We start from the raw sequence: 19,563 nt of genomic DNA, 5'->3' as shown, positions 1-19,563 counted from the left end.
AAACTAATACAATCATTCGATGATATCATCAGTGATGTCATAGAACATGGCATGAGTGTTTGCATGTGTGAGGTCATAAGCAGTGCATGGCGGGTTTGCAAGTTATATAGTTAGCTTTAACTATAGCTGATGAGTTTCTTTGTGTTTTTTAGTTAAAAATGTTAATGTTGTAACTGACAAATTTCCCTATTACATTACTTTAACCTTTGTTTTTATTTCAGTGAAATATATATATATATATATATATATATATATATAGAGAGAGAGAGAGAGAGAGATATAGATATACATATAGATATAGATGCTGGTATATATATAAATCCCAGCATCTATTGAAAAATAAAGTTTTACAACACAAAACAGGCATTGACAAAGCCAAAAATCGGACAGCCAGCGCCTGATCTTGTCTCCTGTGATTGAAGTAGATTTCTAACAAGGAATTTACCGCTGCCCAGTGCGCACTCGTGGAAAACCGTGACCGTAGATTTGCAGGATCCACCCTCCTCCGTACGTAAGGCAATTGTTCACGAGGCAGTAAATCCACCTATATTCTGTGGAAATGGGAATTTGCACATTTTACTTTTTTCTTGTTCAACACCGTTGACATTGTTTTCCCTGCGTAGAAGTTCATTCTCTGCACTGTGATTAAATCTAAAATTCCAACTTGAAAGTTTGTGGATGTTCCATACCTTTTGCAAGGCTACGCACTTTTCTCCGTAACTTTACTTAATACAAAAATCTACCCTAGATGTAGGGGTTTTCTACTGCCGTACTTTATGCAACTGGGCTATAGTCTTTTTCAACCTGAGGAATTTAAAAACGTAATTGTATTTTTGCGCTCGTAGGTTCTTTCAGATACTCACAAATGTGCGGTTTCGGCCCAAGCGCTCGGCCAAGGGCTACAAAGTGATAAATAATAGATTGAATCGCCTTAGTCTGGGTTTATATTTTTAGCTGTTTAACTTTCCTGAGGTATCCACTAGGTGGCAGTACCAATACATGAAATCCACATACACGACACGGAACCCATTTACATAAATAATGTGTGAAGTAATTGGCTAACAGTAGACAGTTCATTTTTTCTCGGCACTGTCACCATGCATCACAGGCGTAGAGGGTGATATTGTGCAATGTAGTCTAACCTGGAGATCTTCATTCTTTATTTGCGCTACCTTATCAACTGTTCTGATCGTTCATCTGCTATTTAATTTAGTAATATATTGAAGGCTCAGCCTGCAGCGCATACATTCTATTTTAATCATGTTTTAGCGTTTTAATTTTTTTTCACCAGCAAAATAGAAATCCAGCGTGCCGGTGTCATAACCTTCTGTCCCTCCCAGTGTGATTAAATACCAACACGAGTGTGATTTGTAGTCCTAAAATGTGTTATAGGTGCCTCATTATCAACACAATATGCTGGGAGTGAAACTGACATGCTGAAGTGTGAAGCTGCCTTTCCTTGCGGATTTTAGTGGTTCTTTGGCTCATCAAAAAGGTGTTTAGAATGATCTGATATTTTTGAGATTTTGAAGTATGTTGAACTAATATTTGGAATCCTTCTTAAGATGTCAAATGTACATGTTTACATCATAGTGTCTTGCACGCACTCTTCGCTCCTATAGATTCACATAGCCAAGTACTATTCCTCGCTCATGTGACCCGACACGCTTAGCTTATTTATTTATGGTGGGCTTCAGGTTAGTGGGAAGCAAGGACATCTGAAGGGTTTGGGGGGCCCTGGGCCAAACGTATTTTGGGGACCCCTGTTCGGAACAGCTTTGCATTTATAATCCAGTTTGAGCTCTTTCAAGCTCTCTCTGGCCAGGTCACTGTGAATGCACAGGCACACTCGTCTAACTTCTAGATGCTTTTACATCTAATATTCAGGGATAGTGGCAGCGTGATTTCAATATTGTAACCCAACTGCAGCTCACTAATATGACTGCAAATAATCTCTGTGACACCCTCCCATTTCTCATATATGAGGGCCTGGTTTGATCTAAAAGAACCTTTTTATGGATGTTGCAAGAAACATAAACACATTTCTCCACAAAATGTTTGCAATAAACTCTCATACACCACCCCATTAAAATACATTAGGGAAAAGGTTTTTAAAACAATCTGTTTAAGAATTAGTCAATGTCAACAGGGCAAGACCCTCTGTAGAACAGAGCTGGCTCTATCAGGGCCAGAACCCTGGTTGTCCATGCCTTAAAACATCTCTGGTTGGAAGTTCTTCAGAATCGCTTGTGTATGGTGGGCACCAGATTTAAGTTACAGCTGCTCTCCACTGCGAGCCTGAGATGCAGAACTGAATCCCCCAAATCCCCCTTGCCTTGGCACTGCACGGAGGGCTTCTTACAAAGTACAACCCGGTATTTGCAGTAAGAAAACTTGTGTTAGCGGCCAGGTAACCCACCCTGTGGGAAGAAAGTGAACAATTTCCTGGAGCCTACATGGATCCTATTATTGACAGTGCAGCATTTCAAGCGATGTAGAAAAAAGCAATCTCTGAGCGTCAAAACATCGCAGTGTGCCCTTCAGAACATAGCAAGCAGCTGGTGCCACAGACTCGACATCTGTTTCGTGAAAGGCCTCTGTTGACACAGGCATATTCTGGGCACTGCGGGGACACTGTTTAGAGATCCTCTCATGACTATGCAGATAATAAGCAAACAATAATAATGCGGCATTCTGCTGCTCATAGTGCAGCGCGTATGCGTCTGTCCGATTGATGTCCTCACAGATCTCATTTTATGGACCCCAGAGGGATCAGAGGATGACAGTTCCTTTCTGGATTTAACCTGTGACTGTTGTTTGGAAAGACTTCACAACGAGTACTTACTTAGCGGTTGATATCACTGGATAGGGGTCAAGGACCTCCAGAAAGTTGGTACAAAGATTTGTTTTCTGTCAGAATGTAGCATTTTCAGCTTCTTTGAGGAAGCTGATTTGAGACTAGAATGTATATTTTCATAGTTTTTGCTCTGTATCTCACGCATCTAAGAAGCCTCCCTGCACGAATATAGACCTCTACCAACGGTGTGCACTGCCTGTGGTTATATTGCTCCTTATCCAATGGAACATTGCCCCATGCCTTGGCTTTAAGAGGCTTGTGCGTGTTTTTTGTGGGCCTGATAGAAGTGTGTGAAAATGTAACTATTTATATGTGCTGTATCCAAGCTTCAACAACTCCAGGGCCTCCAAATCCTAGAGGATAGCATGCTGGCTTTGGTCCATTACATGCATGGGCCTTTTCTGGTTAGGCCAGATTGGCATGGGCAGGGTGTGGCCTACTCCTGCCCGATTTATACAAGCTAGCCTTAGTGATGTGAACCATCAAAGACTGGCTAGGCTATTGTTTTATAACCAGAAAGGAAATGGTTTTTCGGGAAGATCTCTGAATAGCTTGTTTCCTTTGTAATAGGATAATGTGTGTGTGTGTGTGAGTGAGAGAGAGTGAGAGAGAGAGAGCAAACTTCTTGAGATTTCAGAACAATAGCATCTGCATATTCCTCAGCCTGAAGTTAATTCATAACAACATTGCACTAACTCTGAAGTCATTGCACTCATTCCTGTTGCTCTCTGACATAAATACCAAGTACCGAAATCCCATCTTAGCAAAGATATGGCGTGGGCTTCAGATAACTCTCTGGTGTAACTTTGATCACGCCCTCCCCTCCTGTTCTTTGCCACAAAAGCACACTGAAGCCGTCTCCTGGCAACTTGAGTTCTGCATTACATCTAAATATATAATAACTGAAAACCATTACTTTAAGTAGATCATTTTCTAACTGTAGTGATTTGAAGAATATGTAATTTTTTCCTAATGGATACTTGTAACCACAGATTCGTCACTTGTAGAATATTCCCAGTTGTTTTTAACGTAGACAAACTTTAAAAATTCCCAACTCCTGTTCCACTAGTTTGAATTTTGTCATTCTGTTGTCATTTTATTTGTTAAAAGTACTCTATTTTCCTAATTGTTTTTTTTCATACATGTGCTTTGACTATAGTACTGTTTGATTACTGCATAAATACTTTGTATATTGCCTCTACGTTAAACCTGCCTGCTCTGTGCTTAAGCTACCGGAGGGTTGAGCTCAAGTTAATTTAGTGGTTCTCCCTGACAATTTTTTGAGGTGGGTACTCACCCATCCCAACAAATACACCAGTTTCCTACAGCTTTAAAGAAAGTAGAGCCACATCGTGCCAACTCTGTCTCTCCACACCGCATAGTAGTATCCCCCGCAGTTAGGCCTCTTTAAAGGGTGGCTGGTGTTTTGCTTGTTGACAACACCAAAGCTCACCACCCCAATAAAAGTCTCTTAGTGCAATCAGGGTAAGGGATACAGTACACAACGTCCAGGCCCGCAGGGATAGCGAACCTCCCAGTTCAACGTCCCTCCAGCCCAAGCCTGCTTTACTTTTTTGGGCTCTAGAGAGCCTGAACAAAGATGGCGGCTGTGTGTATTGGTTCTGTGGGCTTGAGCGAATATCCTGCAACAACATCCTGCTAACCTGAACCGCTCACTCACCCAGGTCCGAGGAGGAGAACCTGAAGGGCAACGCCTGAAGTGACTGCTGGCTCTCGGTGCCAAGCAAGTGATGATGAGCCGGAGAAAGCAAAGCTAAGCCACGGCCTGCTTGGCTTCCGGGCGGAGAGGGTGTACCCACCCCCTCCTCCCTAGGAGATCGGCCTTCCTAAATGTTTGATGCCGTTTAGAGGGAGAACATGAGCGGTCACGCATAGGGGTGAGTCAGAAGACGTCTACAGAGAATCCCTGTGCCACACTACTACTACTACTGCTAAAGCGGGCGTCTGAGGCTACCTTCCCACGGTCTAGAACACTGGAGAACTGGGGGATGTGGATCTGTTGGCCGCAGCATTCTCGTGTCATCATAGGCTTTTCGATGCCTCCAGAGGCCTCCACGCTACATCTCCATTAATACGCTAGCTGCTTGATGGCCGCTCTCCCCAGCCCAGCAAACCTGGGGCCCTATAACGTACTGTACAGCGGCTACTGGCCAGGGCGCTATCACACGGTGAGTCGATGGGCCCTGGAGTCCTAGCACTGCATTGACAAAAGCCTGTTCCAAACTACACTCTGGTAATGCAATAGTGACGTAGGGCCCCTGCTTGGAACTGAGGCACAGCGTGACTGCTTATACCATGAACAAACCTGACAGGCAATCCTGGCTTAATTTTGAATCCCAGAAAAATCAGAGACAGCCACAAGATGTGGAATGCCCAGTGGCAGATGGCGGTGAGGTGGCGGAAGCAGAATCCTTGGTCTGTCATGAGGTTGCTTCTCTTCTATGGGGAGTGAGGTCTAGCTTCTCCACCATTGATTAAAAAATCGACTTACTTACTGACTCTCCAGCTAGACGATTTGAAGGAACGTCTGGATAGACAGCAGGTATACATTGATAGGGCAGAACGCCGAATTTCAGACGTAGAGGATGTTGGGGCACAGCGCAACATGCTCCTAAAAGAGATGGCAATGGAAAAGATTAAACTGAAAATGAAGATGAAGCAATATCAGGTTCCTTGGAATTGCAGAAAACATGGCGATGGGTAGAACGGAGGACTATGTATAAAAATTATTCCACAAAATCTTTGGGGTGGATTCCCAACTCCTGCATGGTAGTGGTGGGAGAGTGCACACCGCTAGCTAACCCCCAGACCAGTCCCAGGCGGCCCTGCCGCAGCTCATTATTGCAAAACTTTTCAACTTCAGAGACCGCAACACCATTCTAGGATTTCTGAGATAGAAATTCACTATTATTAATGAAGACATGACCTCGTTCTTGCCAGACTTTACTTTGAGTGTACAAGACGAGTGACGCGAATTCTCTCCAGTTAAGAAAAAATGACAAGAGTTAGACATTCTGTATGTCCTGCTATACACGGCGCGACTACATTTTTCACACGAAGGGCAAAACACTGATCATCACAGTTCCAAAAGAAGTGTCCTCGCTTCTCAAGAAACATCGCAAGACTCTTGGCGACATGAGCCCAAGAGCGCAGTACCTTCATGATACAGAGTGAACCAAGGTGGCGGTAGACAATGCGATAAAACCTTGATGTGCACTAACTGCGGCATATTCTAGTTGTAAGTGATGAGAACTACCAGTCTTTGGCCTCAAGTGAACTGAGGCCCACTGCGCAATATCCTTTTTGGCTGTTCTAGTCCTTGGCAGTACAGATGCCCCTGTTTATCCAAGAAAAGAGTCCAGATACATGTTTGTAGGTTCTCTGGCCCTTCTATGCTAAGTGCCATTAGACCTCATTGAAATATGAGGCTTATGTTGTTTGTTTCTGCATAGGATGTATAAGGGGGGCATTTGGAAGGAATTCACAGGGCAGTTGGGGACCTGCGTGTGAGGGTTCGGATGGGGAATGGGATGGGGAATGTTTCTAGTTATTATCATGCTTGCCGAACTAACAGCTCACAATACAACCCATTTGCGACTGCTTGTTTGGTGTAGCTCTCCCATATGGGATCACTGATGAGACCAGGACCCTTCACGCACATTCCTTTACATGGCTCTAAAATGCATCACTTGGATTATTAGGGGGCTCGGCAACACACAAAAATGCCACCAGGTTTTGGCATATCTAACTCGTCATCTGTGTGGCCTTTCTCCAAGAAACGCACATGACTCCCGCACTGAACCCACCCCTAGACCAGGCTTGAGAGGATCACTGGTATTTTACCTCCTATTAAACTTACTCAAGAGGGGTGGCCATACGAATTCAAAGATCAAATTACTCCACCACTTATACATGCTCTCAGACCCTGTGGTGCGATACCCGACTGCGACGTTCGATGACAGCACAGTGCCGCTCCTTCGACACTGACTGCAAGGCTCAATGACGATGACACAACGCGATCCTTCGACACGGACTGCTAGACTCGACTATGACATGTCAGCCCGACTGCGGGGGAAAATTCGATGCATCATGTTCTCGGCAGCAACCCTTTGATCCATACAATGTACTTTTTCCGCGGTTCCTACATGGGTTTTGCAGCCGGCATGGCCTCCATCATGGTCGGCCTGAACTTTGGATTTGTACCTGTCTAGCGCTAACTCAAGTAACCGTTAAGAGCTATTGACTTTAGGCACTGTTTTTGGACTTAATGTTTACTAATTCATATCTCAAATTCTACTAATTGGATGTTTGTCGTTTGGGTCTTGTTTTACTCAAATATATACTCTCTAGTTTTCTAACCTTGTGTGGAGTTTTTTTGTGGTGTTTTCACTGCATTACTATAAATGTTGTGTTGCACAAATACTTTACACTTTGCCTCTTAAGTTAAGCCTGACTGCTCTGTGCCAAGCTACCAGAGAGTGAGCACAGGTCAATTTAGGTTCTGTAGCTAACTTACCCTACCTAGGATTGTGCTCCCTACTTGGACAGGATGCAAACCTCTGCTAACTTGAGATCCAATTTCTATAATGATTGAGAGATGAGATCGAACCTCAACACAGCCTAATAGACAATCTGTGCGGACTTCGGGGCACTGTGTGGTGACTGGGATTCTGGGAAGTGGTCATAAGTCTATAATGCATACTGTGAATAACTTAAGCTTATACCCAGATGGACTGTTGCATAATGTAATTTGGTTGGACTATTGTCTGTCATGGTTGTCCAAGTAACCTTTAATAAATAAATTAAACAAGCTGCTTTACATTTTACTTTACTTTGCCCTTAGCATCATATGAACGCCTTGTGAGAGGCATAATCTGTCATTTTCTCCCTGGGTTGCAGGCCATAACATATAACAGGTGAGTCCTGAAGATAATTCAGTGGGGCTATGCCCTACTATTCCTTGCAGGCCTGTCACTTCTGCCTTCATCATAGCAGCTTTCAGGGGAACATTTGTCTATTTTACTACAAGAAGTTCAAGCTCTTTTGGCAAAATGACCCATGGACAAATCTGAATTGGTTGTAAAGCACGTTATTTTCTGGTGCTGAAAAACTACAGAGGCCTTTGTCCTATTTCAGACCTTCAACCTCTCAATTTCCTCTTGCGGAAAGACTAATTCAAAATGCTTAAGCTGGCCCAGGTTATTTCTGTCCTGGAGACTAGATGACAGCGAAGGACCTGCAAGATGCCAATTTCATGTTCCTGCGTAGCCGGCCCACTGGCTCTACTTGTGTTTCAATAATTATCAGTTTGCCATGGTCCCCTTTGGCCTCACCAGGACCCGCGATTGTTCAAGAAGGTGATGGCATTGGTCACAGCATACTGTTAGAGGTCGGTGTATCAGTCTTTCCCCTGCCTAGACAACTGGCTATTGACTGTGGGCTCACCACAGTTGTGGGCCTCCTCCAGTTGACAGCGAACCTCCTGACATTTTTGGGATTCACTATTATAGTTAAACCTGACTCCTTGGCAGAGGCTTTCTTTTTTTAAAGGAGCCATCCTAGCCTTCCCTCCAGGTGGGAGACTTTAAGACATTTTGGGTGTGTCCCTGATGTTTCATCCTCAATTCTGGTCTCGGTGAGGGTGGCTCTGAATCTTCTTGGACTACTGACTTTGTGCTTGTCAACTATGCCAGTTGGCATTTACGGGCTCCGCAGTGCAATCTGAAGGCTCAGTGGGCCCAGCACTAGGGGAACCTGTACAATTCCATCCAGATTTCAGAGAAGGATCTGCAGTGGTGTCTGCTTGACTTCAAATGGACCAGTGGCAGGCCCCGTCTTCCAAACTCACCAAGAGCTGACCGTGGTGACAGATGCATCACTGCTTAGTTGGAGATGTCATCAGGGAGAAGTTTAGATCAGAGTACTCTGGTCTCCGGTAGAGAGCCGTCTCCTCATCCAATTGTTGGAGTTGTGGCCCATTCGCTTGCCATTGAAAGCCTTCCTTCTGCCCAAAAGGGGAAGGCTGGTTTGAGTCTTTTTGGACACCACCGCCCTGTGCTGTTACAGCAAGCAGTGTGATGCAGGTTTCTGGGCCCTGTCATAATATTTTTTTTTACCCTACATCACGTGACAGGATCTTAAAATTCTGGGGCAGATATCTCCGTCAATGGCACCTAGTGGGTCAAGAATGGCTGTTGCACCTGGAGGTTGTGCAGGGGATTCTTACACCATTAGAGAAAACTCTGACTTTATTTCTTTGTCACTGCTGATAAAACGCAATGTCAACACTTTTGTTTCCTGGAATTCCTAGGGAGCCTCTTTCAGAGACACATTCTGCAAAGAGTGAAGCAGGGGACTGATGTATGCTTTCTGCTGCTACCTGTCCTGAAAAAGAGGCCCTAAGTAATTCTAGTGACATCAAATTGGCCCAGGAGAGTGTGGTATCCGAAACTTCTGGGCATGAGCATCTGTCCGCCGATCAGGGAAATCTTCTGTTGCAGGTACAGGGCAGGGTCTGGCACCTCGGCCTCGTGCAATATACACCGACATGCTTGGAAATTGAGCGGCAACTGTTGACTGCATTCAGTCATCCGCCTGAAGTAGTGGATGTCATCGTTGCGTGCAGGCATCCTTCTACAAAATCCGTTCACGCAGGATTCTGGGACAGGTTTGTGGCTTTGTATGGCAACTGTCCTGTAGACCCCTTGCCAGCCAAACTGTTCGATGTTTTGTTGTTTATTTTCTCTTTGGCTCAGCCAGGACTACCAGAGGGCACGGTTAAAGGTTATGTGTCGGCCTTCACCGCCTTTTTGTGTTTACTGAACAAAGTGTCCCTGTTAGAATCACCTATTGTGATGCCCTTTCTCCAAAGTTTAATCCACATATTTTTCCTAAACTCTTCGTGATGTTCAGTACTTACTTATGCCTACTACCCCTCCTGTGGTATAAGCGATCAACCAGGACTCTCCAGCTATCTCTGTTCTGGGCATTTCTTTTAATCGGACTCCAGGTGTAACCAATACCCTTGCAGTCAGCCTTGAGGCCTCTGCACCTGGTGTTTCTTGGCCTTCCTCTTTTCCTTTTTCCTTGAGGGTTCCAGGTAAGGGCTTCACTTGCATCTGCAGATAGGTGTGGGAGAGTAGCCCCAGGTCATCTGCAATGTCCATATCGATGAGCTGCGTCCAAGGTGTCCACTGGATCCCATTTCTTCACCGTGCTGTGGTTGTCTTCATGAACCAGTCTATGGCCAGCAGGAAGAGAAAAGGCAAGAGAATACAACCCTGACAGACTCCGATACTCACTTGGAAGGCTTCTGTAATATGTCCTCCATGGACTACATGCAGGTAATTCCCTTGTAAGAGTTCCTGATGTTTCTTACAAGTTCATCTGGAAAACTGTAGTGGCTAAGGAGTTTCCAAAGGGTCTCTTTGTCTACGCTGATGAATGCCTTATAGTCGATGAAGTTGACAAAGAGGGGGAGTTCCATTTCATCGACTTATCAATAATGATGCGCAGTGTCGCAATCTGGTGTGTGCAGGATATATCTTTGCGGAAGCCCCCTTGCTGGTCTCGCAACTGAACGTCAACTTGTTCCTTCATTCTGTTCAGGATGACTCTGTTGAACACTTTGTCTGGGGGTGATAGAAGAGTTACCCCTCTGTAGCTTGCGCAGTTACTGAGGTCACCTTTCTTGGGTATCTTTATGAGATATCCCTCCTGCCAGTCTGATGTCTTGCCTATCTCCTACTTGTTCCTCACGTTCCATGTCCCGGTGCTGATGGTCTTGGTTGAAAGCAGGTGGATCAGCTTTGTGGCTTCCAGAGATCTTTGACTTTCTCCACAAGGCATCATGTCTCTCCTTGAAGGAGACTCCTCTTTCCCCAAGGCAGGGATGTCTCTTGGTCTGTTGGTTGATGTTTCTGTATCTAAGATTTGTTTTTATGTGATGAGGTAGCTAGCCCCGCTCATAACCCTCTTACTTTCACAGCTGGGCTTGGAACCAGCCATGGCGGAGTTGCCACAGTGAGACCTTAATTTCGTCTTTACCTTTCTCATGTGTGCCTCTTTTGAGCTGTTGTACAGCTGTCTGTGTGACCCTAACAATGGTCTTTCTCATCACAATAACTTTAGCTCCTCACATGAGTGAGCTTCAGGCTCTGTCAGTCCAGTCACCCGATACCACCATCTTTCCAAACAAACTGATGCTGATGTAAAGAGCAGCCTTTTACCTAAAGTTATTACTCCATTTCATATTGGGCAGTCCATCACACTACTGTTGTTGTTTGCTCCACCTTACTACAAGGTTTGGATCCCAGAAAACTGCTGAGCTTTTACTTCGATCATGCCAAAGACTATCAGGTGTACGATCAGCTCTTTGCGGGCCGGGGTTCTCTGGGACAAAGAAAGGCTAAGCAGTGCAGAAGAAGACTTTATCTAGGTTGCTAGTCTTCTGCATTAAGATGTTCTATGTGTGGGCCACGAAGTAGCCTCCTGAAGAATTACAGGCCCATTTCACCAGGCCTTAGGCTCCTGGCACTGCACTGGTACACGGAATACCTATCCTGAATATTTGGTCAGACTGGTACATGGGCATCCGTACCACCTCAAAAATCGGGTGGGTGGACCTTGAGTCTGGCTGACAGGGTACTCTGTTGCCATTGCAATAGAATATCTGTTGCCAAACACTAAATCATCTCTAGAGGCCTCCCTAATGCAAGGCAATATTGACCTTGCTCCTCCATCCCGAACCTTGGCCTTCTCTCACATTCACCCTGTGGCACATTGCTTTTTAGTTGTAAAATGTAAGTTTCACAACCCCGGATCACATTGCCTAAACTACGCCCGATGTCATAGCACAGTGGCTGAGTGAGTCCTCTTTCCTGTCTTCACTTGGGCTTCGTCATTACTGATGACTGCTGAAGTATGGTTGTGTGTACTAAACCTTGACTCGGTCTGGTAGTTTGGTTTGCCCTGATCTTTGGACTGGGTAAGAGTGGTCTGCTTAATTCAGACACTCTGTTCATCACCACCCCCTTTTCTGAATCGTTTTTGGCCACTATAGGTGTGGCAGGGTATACTCAGACATGAGTCCCTTGCTCACTGCTCCATCAGGATTCAAGCAAGCCGGGCCGACGAGGCTGAAATGCCAGAAACCGGTCCCCGGTAGCTTGTATCCTTTCTGGTGAAGAATTGGCTTGGTAGTTTGGTCTGCCCTGTTCCCATGATGCACTGGGCCAGGGACAGACTAATTTGCATATAGCCAGGTTCTGAGCTGGGATGGGGCAGTGAGCTAAATAACGGTGATGGATCAAGCCCTGATCTTTGGACTGGGTAAATGGTCTGCTTAATTCAGACACTCTGTTCATCACCACCCCCTTTTCTGAATCGTTTTTGGCCACTATAGGTGTGGCAGGGTATACTCAGACATGAGTCCCTTGCTCACTGCTCCATCAGGATTCAAGCAAGCCGGGCCGACGAGGCTGAAATGCCAGAAACCGGTCCCCGGTAGCTTGTATCCTTTCTGGTGAAGAATTGGCTTGGTAGTTTGGTCTGCCCTGTTCCCATGATGCACTGGGCCAGGGACAGACTAATTTGCATATAGCCAGGTTCTGAGCTGGGATGGGGCAGTGAGCTAAATAACGGTGATGGATCAAGCCCTGATCTTTGGACTGGGTAAGAGTGGTCTGCTTAATTCAGACACTCTGTTCATCACCACCCCCTTTTCTGATTCGTTGACATGGCAGCATCCGCTCTGCAACTGCAGAATCACTCCCAAAGCACCACCACTTTAAAGCAATGCATTTACCTCGTGGGGCTGATGTGAACACAATGTTTAAAGGTGCTGCTGAACAGTGACTTGTTGCATCCGGCACTCATTCGCATTGCCTTCATTCTGAAAGTGCACGCATATCACACTCATTCTGGTGGCTCAGCGAATGAACTAGTCTGTCTTTGCCGTTCACAGGGCCGGACTGGCCGTAGTGGGCACGGGGCGTTTCCCTGGTGGGCCGCCAGGGTGGGGCCGGTTTTGGACCTTGGGGCCGTTTTTTTATCAGGGCGGGCAATATCAGCCCCCTGTAACAAAATCGGCCGAAAGCGGCCTTTTCAAACAGCTCATCCGCACTCCCCTATCCCCACCTGGGGGGCCAGCCGAGCAGTTTGCCAGGGCCGGTTTTTGTTCCCAGTTCGGCCCTGGCCGTTCATCATGATTGAAGTTATAGCTGTAGTCCGGCTCTTGGTTAGGCAAGTTCTCATGACAACTGGCCTGTGAATTGTTCTGCCTAAGTCTGCTCTTCACCACCAAGACTAAAACCACCAAGCAAAAGCAAGAACTGCCAAAAAATTGCATGCCCTAAAAAGGCCATGAACAGGCAACCATAAATGGTATGTCCATAAAGAAATTTAAATGTTAACTTCTTTGCTAAGCCTCTATCCATCAGAAAAATGCATGACAATCATTTCATCTACATCGCTGTTTTGATTGCAAGACATACATGAATATTGAAGGCCGCTGTAATTGTACAGTGTGATATTGCATTATTTCGCATGGTTAATGTTGGATCGATTTTAATTTGTTGTTGTTTTTTTGGATTTTTATTTTTAGTGAAGAAGAGGCTGCTTTGAAAACCAACAAACTACTCTATTCCAATCTTTTGCGGGCCACTGCAAACAGCGCTGTAACTCTTCCAGAAAGAATAGACATTGTGATCAACTTATTGGCGCAGATGACGTCTCGGAACGAGGGCAACACCCCTGGCATTAAGTGAATCCTACAGTGACATTGGAATGACGTTTGATTAGTGCCTTGTTACCTCTGGTAGACCCTCATTGGCTCACTAGTTTTTGACATTTTTATTAACTGTAAGACTCCTACTGCTTCAATGTTAATTGAGCAGATGGCAATAAAATGGCAAACATTACATATGACTTGTGAAGATGGGGGTGTGTATATAATTATACAATTCATACATACACACAACTAAGGTATGTGGTTCAGTTAATATATATATATTGCCTAGTTACTTCCTAGATTAACTGACTATATCCATTGAGGTGCAGAATAATGGACATAATTCCTCACCTTCAACATGTGTCCACGCATGTTTTGCATGCATGTTGTATTCTATACTGTATGTTATCATTTGTACATAGATTTAAAATCTCATCCTGCATTTACTAATTTTAGAAGTCCACCAACTTTGTTGCCTAAAAAGTTTGTCAGCATTGTTTTTAGCCCTATGTTTTACTTTTTCTAATTCTTTTAATTCTAATTAATGTTTTTGGAAAAACTTCTCTGGGTTTGAGTGTTGCATTTTCTTTTGTCAACAAGAAAATTTCATTTAGAACTGTTTTGGGAAAATGAGCTACTACTGCTGCTGTATCTGTGCTGGGGTTGCATCTGATGCATCTGACTCCGTTTGCAATTGCTTACATCAGTTGTTATTCATGGTTAATCGGAGATGCATAATCAGCTATCTGTGTATTACTTTAAAATCTAAGCCCCTTCTTTTATTACATTTATATATAACTCTTCCAGTCACTGATGGGGCCAGAGTGGTCATACCAGCAAGGCAACATAGCTGCTGAGATCTTGTCGAAATCTAGGGCTAAAACGCAGAGCCCAAACCTCGCGTCACTGTCATGGAAGTAACATCTGGGGATATATGCAACTGGAGCAAGTCGGTTTCATTTTTCAAAGATTCCGGAAACCCATGAGATGACAAGGAAAAACATCAGCAAATATCAAGTGATCTCTTCTGAGATGGCTTGTATAGAAGTTCTTGATGAAGGAGAGCCTCTTGGGAATGTACTAGACAGATGAGTTTCTCGTGCCGGAAACATATAGAGAAACATGGATCTGATTTGTGGAGTGTAAGAACTTAAGCTGGGAAATAAGAGCCAAATGAGGAAAGGGGGCACAAATGTTGGTATCTGAAAGCGAAAGAGTTGATAATGAGGTGTAGGATTCATGGAATGGGAAAAGCTGATCCTGGGGTGGTATTTATGCCCATTCGGCTTTAGGGGTGGCTGAACCCGCAAGAGACAGAAGTGGGGCGTGGGCTTGGGGAGTGGCTAATTTGGAGCATCTTAAAGATCGAGAGGTCGCCAGCACTGGCGAGTGTGGCAGAGGAGATTGTGACCGGTGTAGGCTGATCTTACATGCTGAAGGAGGGGGTTGCACGGAAGGCAAATGGGGACTGGTTGAGACGAATAGATTTTAGAAAACTGATTTCAAGGTCACATTTGAAATCAAGAAGAGAGGCCGAGGTATTCCTTTCAGAAAGAACATCTTTAGACTTGCAAGAGTGGGGGAGCACAGATAGAGAAGAAGCATTCGAGCAGGATAAGGAGAAGAACATGTAAGGCATTCCTTTCCAAATCCATTGAAATAATCAGCCTTGGAACATGTACTTTGTTCCTTCTGTGTGGGCAGGGTCATGCACCTGTGCAAAGTATCTATGTAGAAACAAATGTCACTGGCTGTCTTCCTTTCCGGATTAACAACCTCATTTTAGACAACAACAGGTTAGAAGACTGATGATACACATTGTACATTTGAAGGTATCTCAAGCCTTTGAGTATGCAACTGCAAAAAGCGGTTACTAAAAGGTACAAAACGTCCAGGAAATTATTCCTCATTGTACTCGTTTGGTGCTGAAAGTGCTTATTTGGCTAGTTTTATAGCAACCCTCCTTGGGGACTCAAGGGCTTTAGTTCAGAAAAGAACACAGTAAAGTGTGTTAATGCACATTCAGTATAGACAATGGGGGGGAATGAAGGACCGTCACAGACCTATGCACTTTTTTTTACACTGTAAACACAACTTATGAAATTTGGTGTTGGCGAGCAAAAAAATAATAATTGCACCCTCCCATAGAGATGTTGAAATACACTGGTCTGTAAATGGCCCCATTTCACCCAAGCACCATCTCGTGGTGTCAAAAATTAGAACATTTATTCTGTATACTGGAGTGCTCGTGCTTAGTATATATATTGATTTATTGGTTGTTGATGTTTATAAAGCACAGTTGTGTATAATATGTTTGTAAATATAATGTTGCATTTAGCAAATGTGATTTTTTTCTCACCTCTGAGAGAAGGCAATGTGGACAGATATTTTTTGTGTGAGAAAAATATACGTCAATGTGTAAAGAAGGAGGAATTTGTTATATATTTTGATAAATTTGGTTACCGCCTCTGTGGAAATTGCTTTATATGCAGGGTCCACAGGTTTTTCTTTTCTTTGGTTATACAAAGACTTTTGCCATATAATGTTTTTTCAAGGTTGGAATGTTAGGTGCATTACTTTTTTATGCAAAAAAAAGTGTACTGGAGTTTAATAAAATGTTTTAAAAAGCAAGCACTTGTTAGAAATATGGGCCAGAAAGCCAAACTTCAACAAAAACCTGATGTTTGTAACTGTTAAAGAATTGCATTGCAGATTATTTGTATTTTTTGGTTTTGAACCTAAAACTGTGAATAACACTTACAAAACATATTTTTAAGAATTGTATTTATTTAAAATAAAGTTTTGATTTGATACGTGTTTCTGTGTTAAGACTTCTTAAATGTTATCGAAAATCATGGCGCATGAGGCTGACAATGGACCTGGTCATAGTCGACAGTTTGCACATGAAACAATGCACCTGTTAGTACGAAAGGACGTGCACTAATTTTAGTTTGCCCTCTTGTTTAGAAGAGTGATTGATACCAGTAAATCTGACGAAGTCATTTTATAGACCAGTTTGAGCTTATGAAAATTTAGAGAAAATATCAGTATTGAGACATTTAATGGTTTATTAACCCTGAGTGCTTCTGCATGTAGCTCCTTGATACTGCCACATGTTAATTAACGCCCTAGATACATGGAAGCACGCAACACACATTTACCACATGAATCGATGAAAATTGTTGTAGTCAAGGGTTCAGAATGACCCACGCCACCACTTGCCAAACCCTGCTTGATAGATAATGTATAAAAATTCCTAGAAGTGAGCACTTCAATCCATTTCAGGAGTGTCGCGTCACAGCCCAGCGCCAGCAGATGATAAATAAAATGATAATAAGACAATGTTATTCTCATTTTATGTATGTTGTTTGAGCCACGCAATGAGAATTGGGCCGAGCGTGGCAGGGAGGAGGAGTAAGTAGTGTACATGTATAAGTGCACATACAGACAAGCGCACTTGCGTTTCTCCAACCAAGCTGTGTTGCATAGCCGGGTTGGAAAAAAGCCACAGGCTCCAATGCACTGTCTGAGTGGCAAACGAGACCGCTCTGACCAAACCTGGCTTTGCTCTCGTAACATGAAAGCAGCGTCTGGATTGGGTGGGGAACCTGCGCCTTGAAGACCCATCCGCTTCTGGCCTGGCGAGAGGAGCAGCAAGGCGGTCAGCAGCGGGAGCGGAGCGCCAGGTAAGTCTTTTTTATTTTTATATTAATTCTTCCCCCACCCAACACCCCTCTCATCCCTGCGGCCGACATACCACTTAAGATAGGGGGCGGCCACGGCCACTGATCCATTTATCATTGGTTATTCAGTGTTTTGATGCATCACGGTCTAGGTTAATTGCATATGAATTCGACAGACCAGTTTTCGAAAGAAGAGGAGAAAGTTTTATGAATATGTTTGTTTTTAACCAGAATAGTAAAGCAACGTGAAAGGGGCTCTGCCACTGCTCTCAGAAAATCATCTTAATTCCCAACGTGGTCATGCCATGACTGAACTAATTAACAGTTTATCCACTGGTTTTCCTACAATGCTTCTCTCAATACTGCAGAGTTCAAAACCACGCAGCTTGACTGCAGTTTGGCATAAAACAACACATATGCATTCCTGGCCCTCATCTCCCTCTTCCTGTCTACCACTAAAATTAGGAGCATCTTTAAAAAAAACTTTTCCTTTTACGCAAGATGCTTAACTGCTGCTCAGCGCACTAAATTGCCTGTTCGTTTATATCTTACTAACCAACCAGAAGCCTCAGGTCTGGCAACTGGTGCGTACTGTCAACCCGACCGTTCAGATACGGGGTTCCAGTGGTCAATGTTTTTAAGTCCAAAGCTTCTCCTAGGGGAATTCCTACCTTTTCAATTGTGGCTGGAAAATGACGGTCTCAGATTCATCCTCGCTCCGTGACAGTTCTCCTGAGATGTGTACAAATTCTTGTGCATCAGACCCCTAAGGCAGACTCTTCCTCTCCACTGATTGCCTCTAGTTGAGGCCATACTCCATGGTGGGTGATCTCCAGGCCCTGTTTATAGCTGTTTGACATGTTGCCCGCCACCCGCTTCAGTAGCTTACATTATATTTGCATTATATTTACTTGATCCTTGTACAGGTAGGCACACCTAAACCCCTCTGAGTATGCTTAGGAAGCTTGACAAAAACCCCAAATAAAGAAAACAAAAGTACATATTCAAGGCAAGTTAGTCTATGATATGAGCAGCCGAGAACTGCAGTTAGAGTAATCTCTTGTTTTGTATCGTCAGAGGAAAGAAATTTAATACGACCAAATCGCAGTATCTAAAACGTGTTCTTTCATTTACGAAAATTAAAGGCTTTTCAACAAAAAAAGAAAAACTGTGCCTCATAGAAAAAAATTGTAAGGATGAGGAAGCGCAATAGTGCTATAACAAATAGGCTAAAGAAGCTGGAAGGACCTATGAACTTCTACTGAACCTAAGGAGAAATGGGAGTAGGGTTATGGAGAAAAGGCTCCACACTATGCAGAACGCTCGGCCAACTTGTACGGTTGTGTTTGCCATCTGTAGCTCTTGGCTGTGGGCTCATTTGATGAAAAAAGTATACAGATGAGGGCTTTGGTTCAGCCTATTTCAGCCATTGGTTGCTCTGGGTCCACCTCCTTTCACTACTGGGATAAACAAGTGTCATTCACATTTTGGATGAGCCCACAGGAGTATTTGCTCTTTAACATCATGCTGTTATGTACTTGAGTGTTAAGTGCAGGATACTGTCGGTGCCAAGTATTTTTATCCACTGTAAAAATGAAGAAAGACAACTTTTAACTGACTTGCACATTAATTGGCTGCCACGGAGTGCCTTTTTTACAGCTGCAGCGAGCCACACAGTTTCATATCAGAAAAGGTACCCCCTAAGTGTGCTTTTAGGTCCAAGAGTAAGGGGGAGAAAACAAAAATAACTATAGAGATACTCATGTCAGACCTATGTTGTTTTTCTAGTGGCCTGAAAAGGTTCTTCACCTGAGCAGTTCCGCAACATAGAATCTTTCCAACAGGGATACGGCAAAATTCATTACTTCTTTTTTTTTTTTTTTTAAAGGTATGTGCAAAAAACATTTTTGGGTAATATTATTTGCTTTTATTAGGAAATATATCTGTGCAGACATGTACAGGTAGTATCAAAAATCAATTGTTAGAAAAATTATCATATTTGACAGCAACAGTGATATTATTTACATAATAAAATATTATAAAGACATTACAAAAAAAGTAAGAACACATAACCTCATACATATAACCCCACAAACAACCATCCAGCAGTCACTGTCACCAATCAAAATACTCTCACACGTGCTGCACACTCGCACACAGATAACAACCCTGGGGAAACTTCTGTTTCTTCATATGGCATACACTGTCGGAGATTCTTAGTATTAATTTAATCTCAAAAATGTTACTTAATGTGTTGTCTTTAGAAGATTTCC

At 43.7% G+C, this 19,563-nt stretch overlaps 1 protein-coding gene across 2 annotated transcripts in view; it reads left to right on the top strand.

The window, feature by feature from the left end:
- The window catches only part of EDRF1 (erythroid differentiation regulatory factor 1), a 411,894-nt gene extending 395,470 nt beyond the window's left edge, over window positions 1-16,424 (top strand). For both annotated transcript variants that reach the window (XM_078643521.1, XM_078643520.1), the window contains one exon: window positions 13,482-16,424. In XM_078643521.1, the coding sequence (XP_078499647.1) occupies window positions 13,482-13,644 (163 nt within the window). In that variant the 3' untranslated portion in view covers window positions 13,645-16,424. The remainder of the gene's footprint in view (window positions 1-13,481) is intronic.
- The last annotated feature ends 3,139 nt before the right edge of the window (window positions 16,425-19,563 follow it).

The sequence above is a fragment of the Lissotriton helveticus genome, chromosome 5_1, assembly GCF_964261635.1.
Source record: "Lissotriton helveticus chromosome 5_1, aLisHel1.1, whole genome shotgun sequence".
In the NCBI taxonomy this organism is placed as follows: domain Eukaryota; kingdom Metazoa; phylum Chordata; class Amphibia; order Caudata; family Salamandridae; genus Lissotriton; species Lissotriton helveticus.
This window is presented reverse-complemented; position numbering and strand designations above follow the sequence as displayed.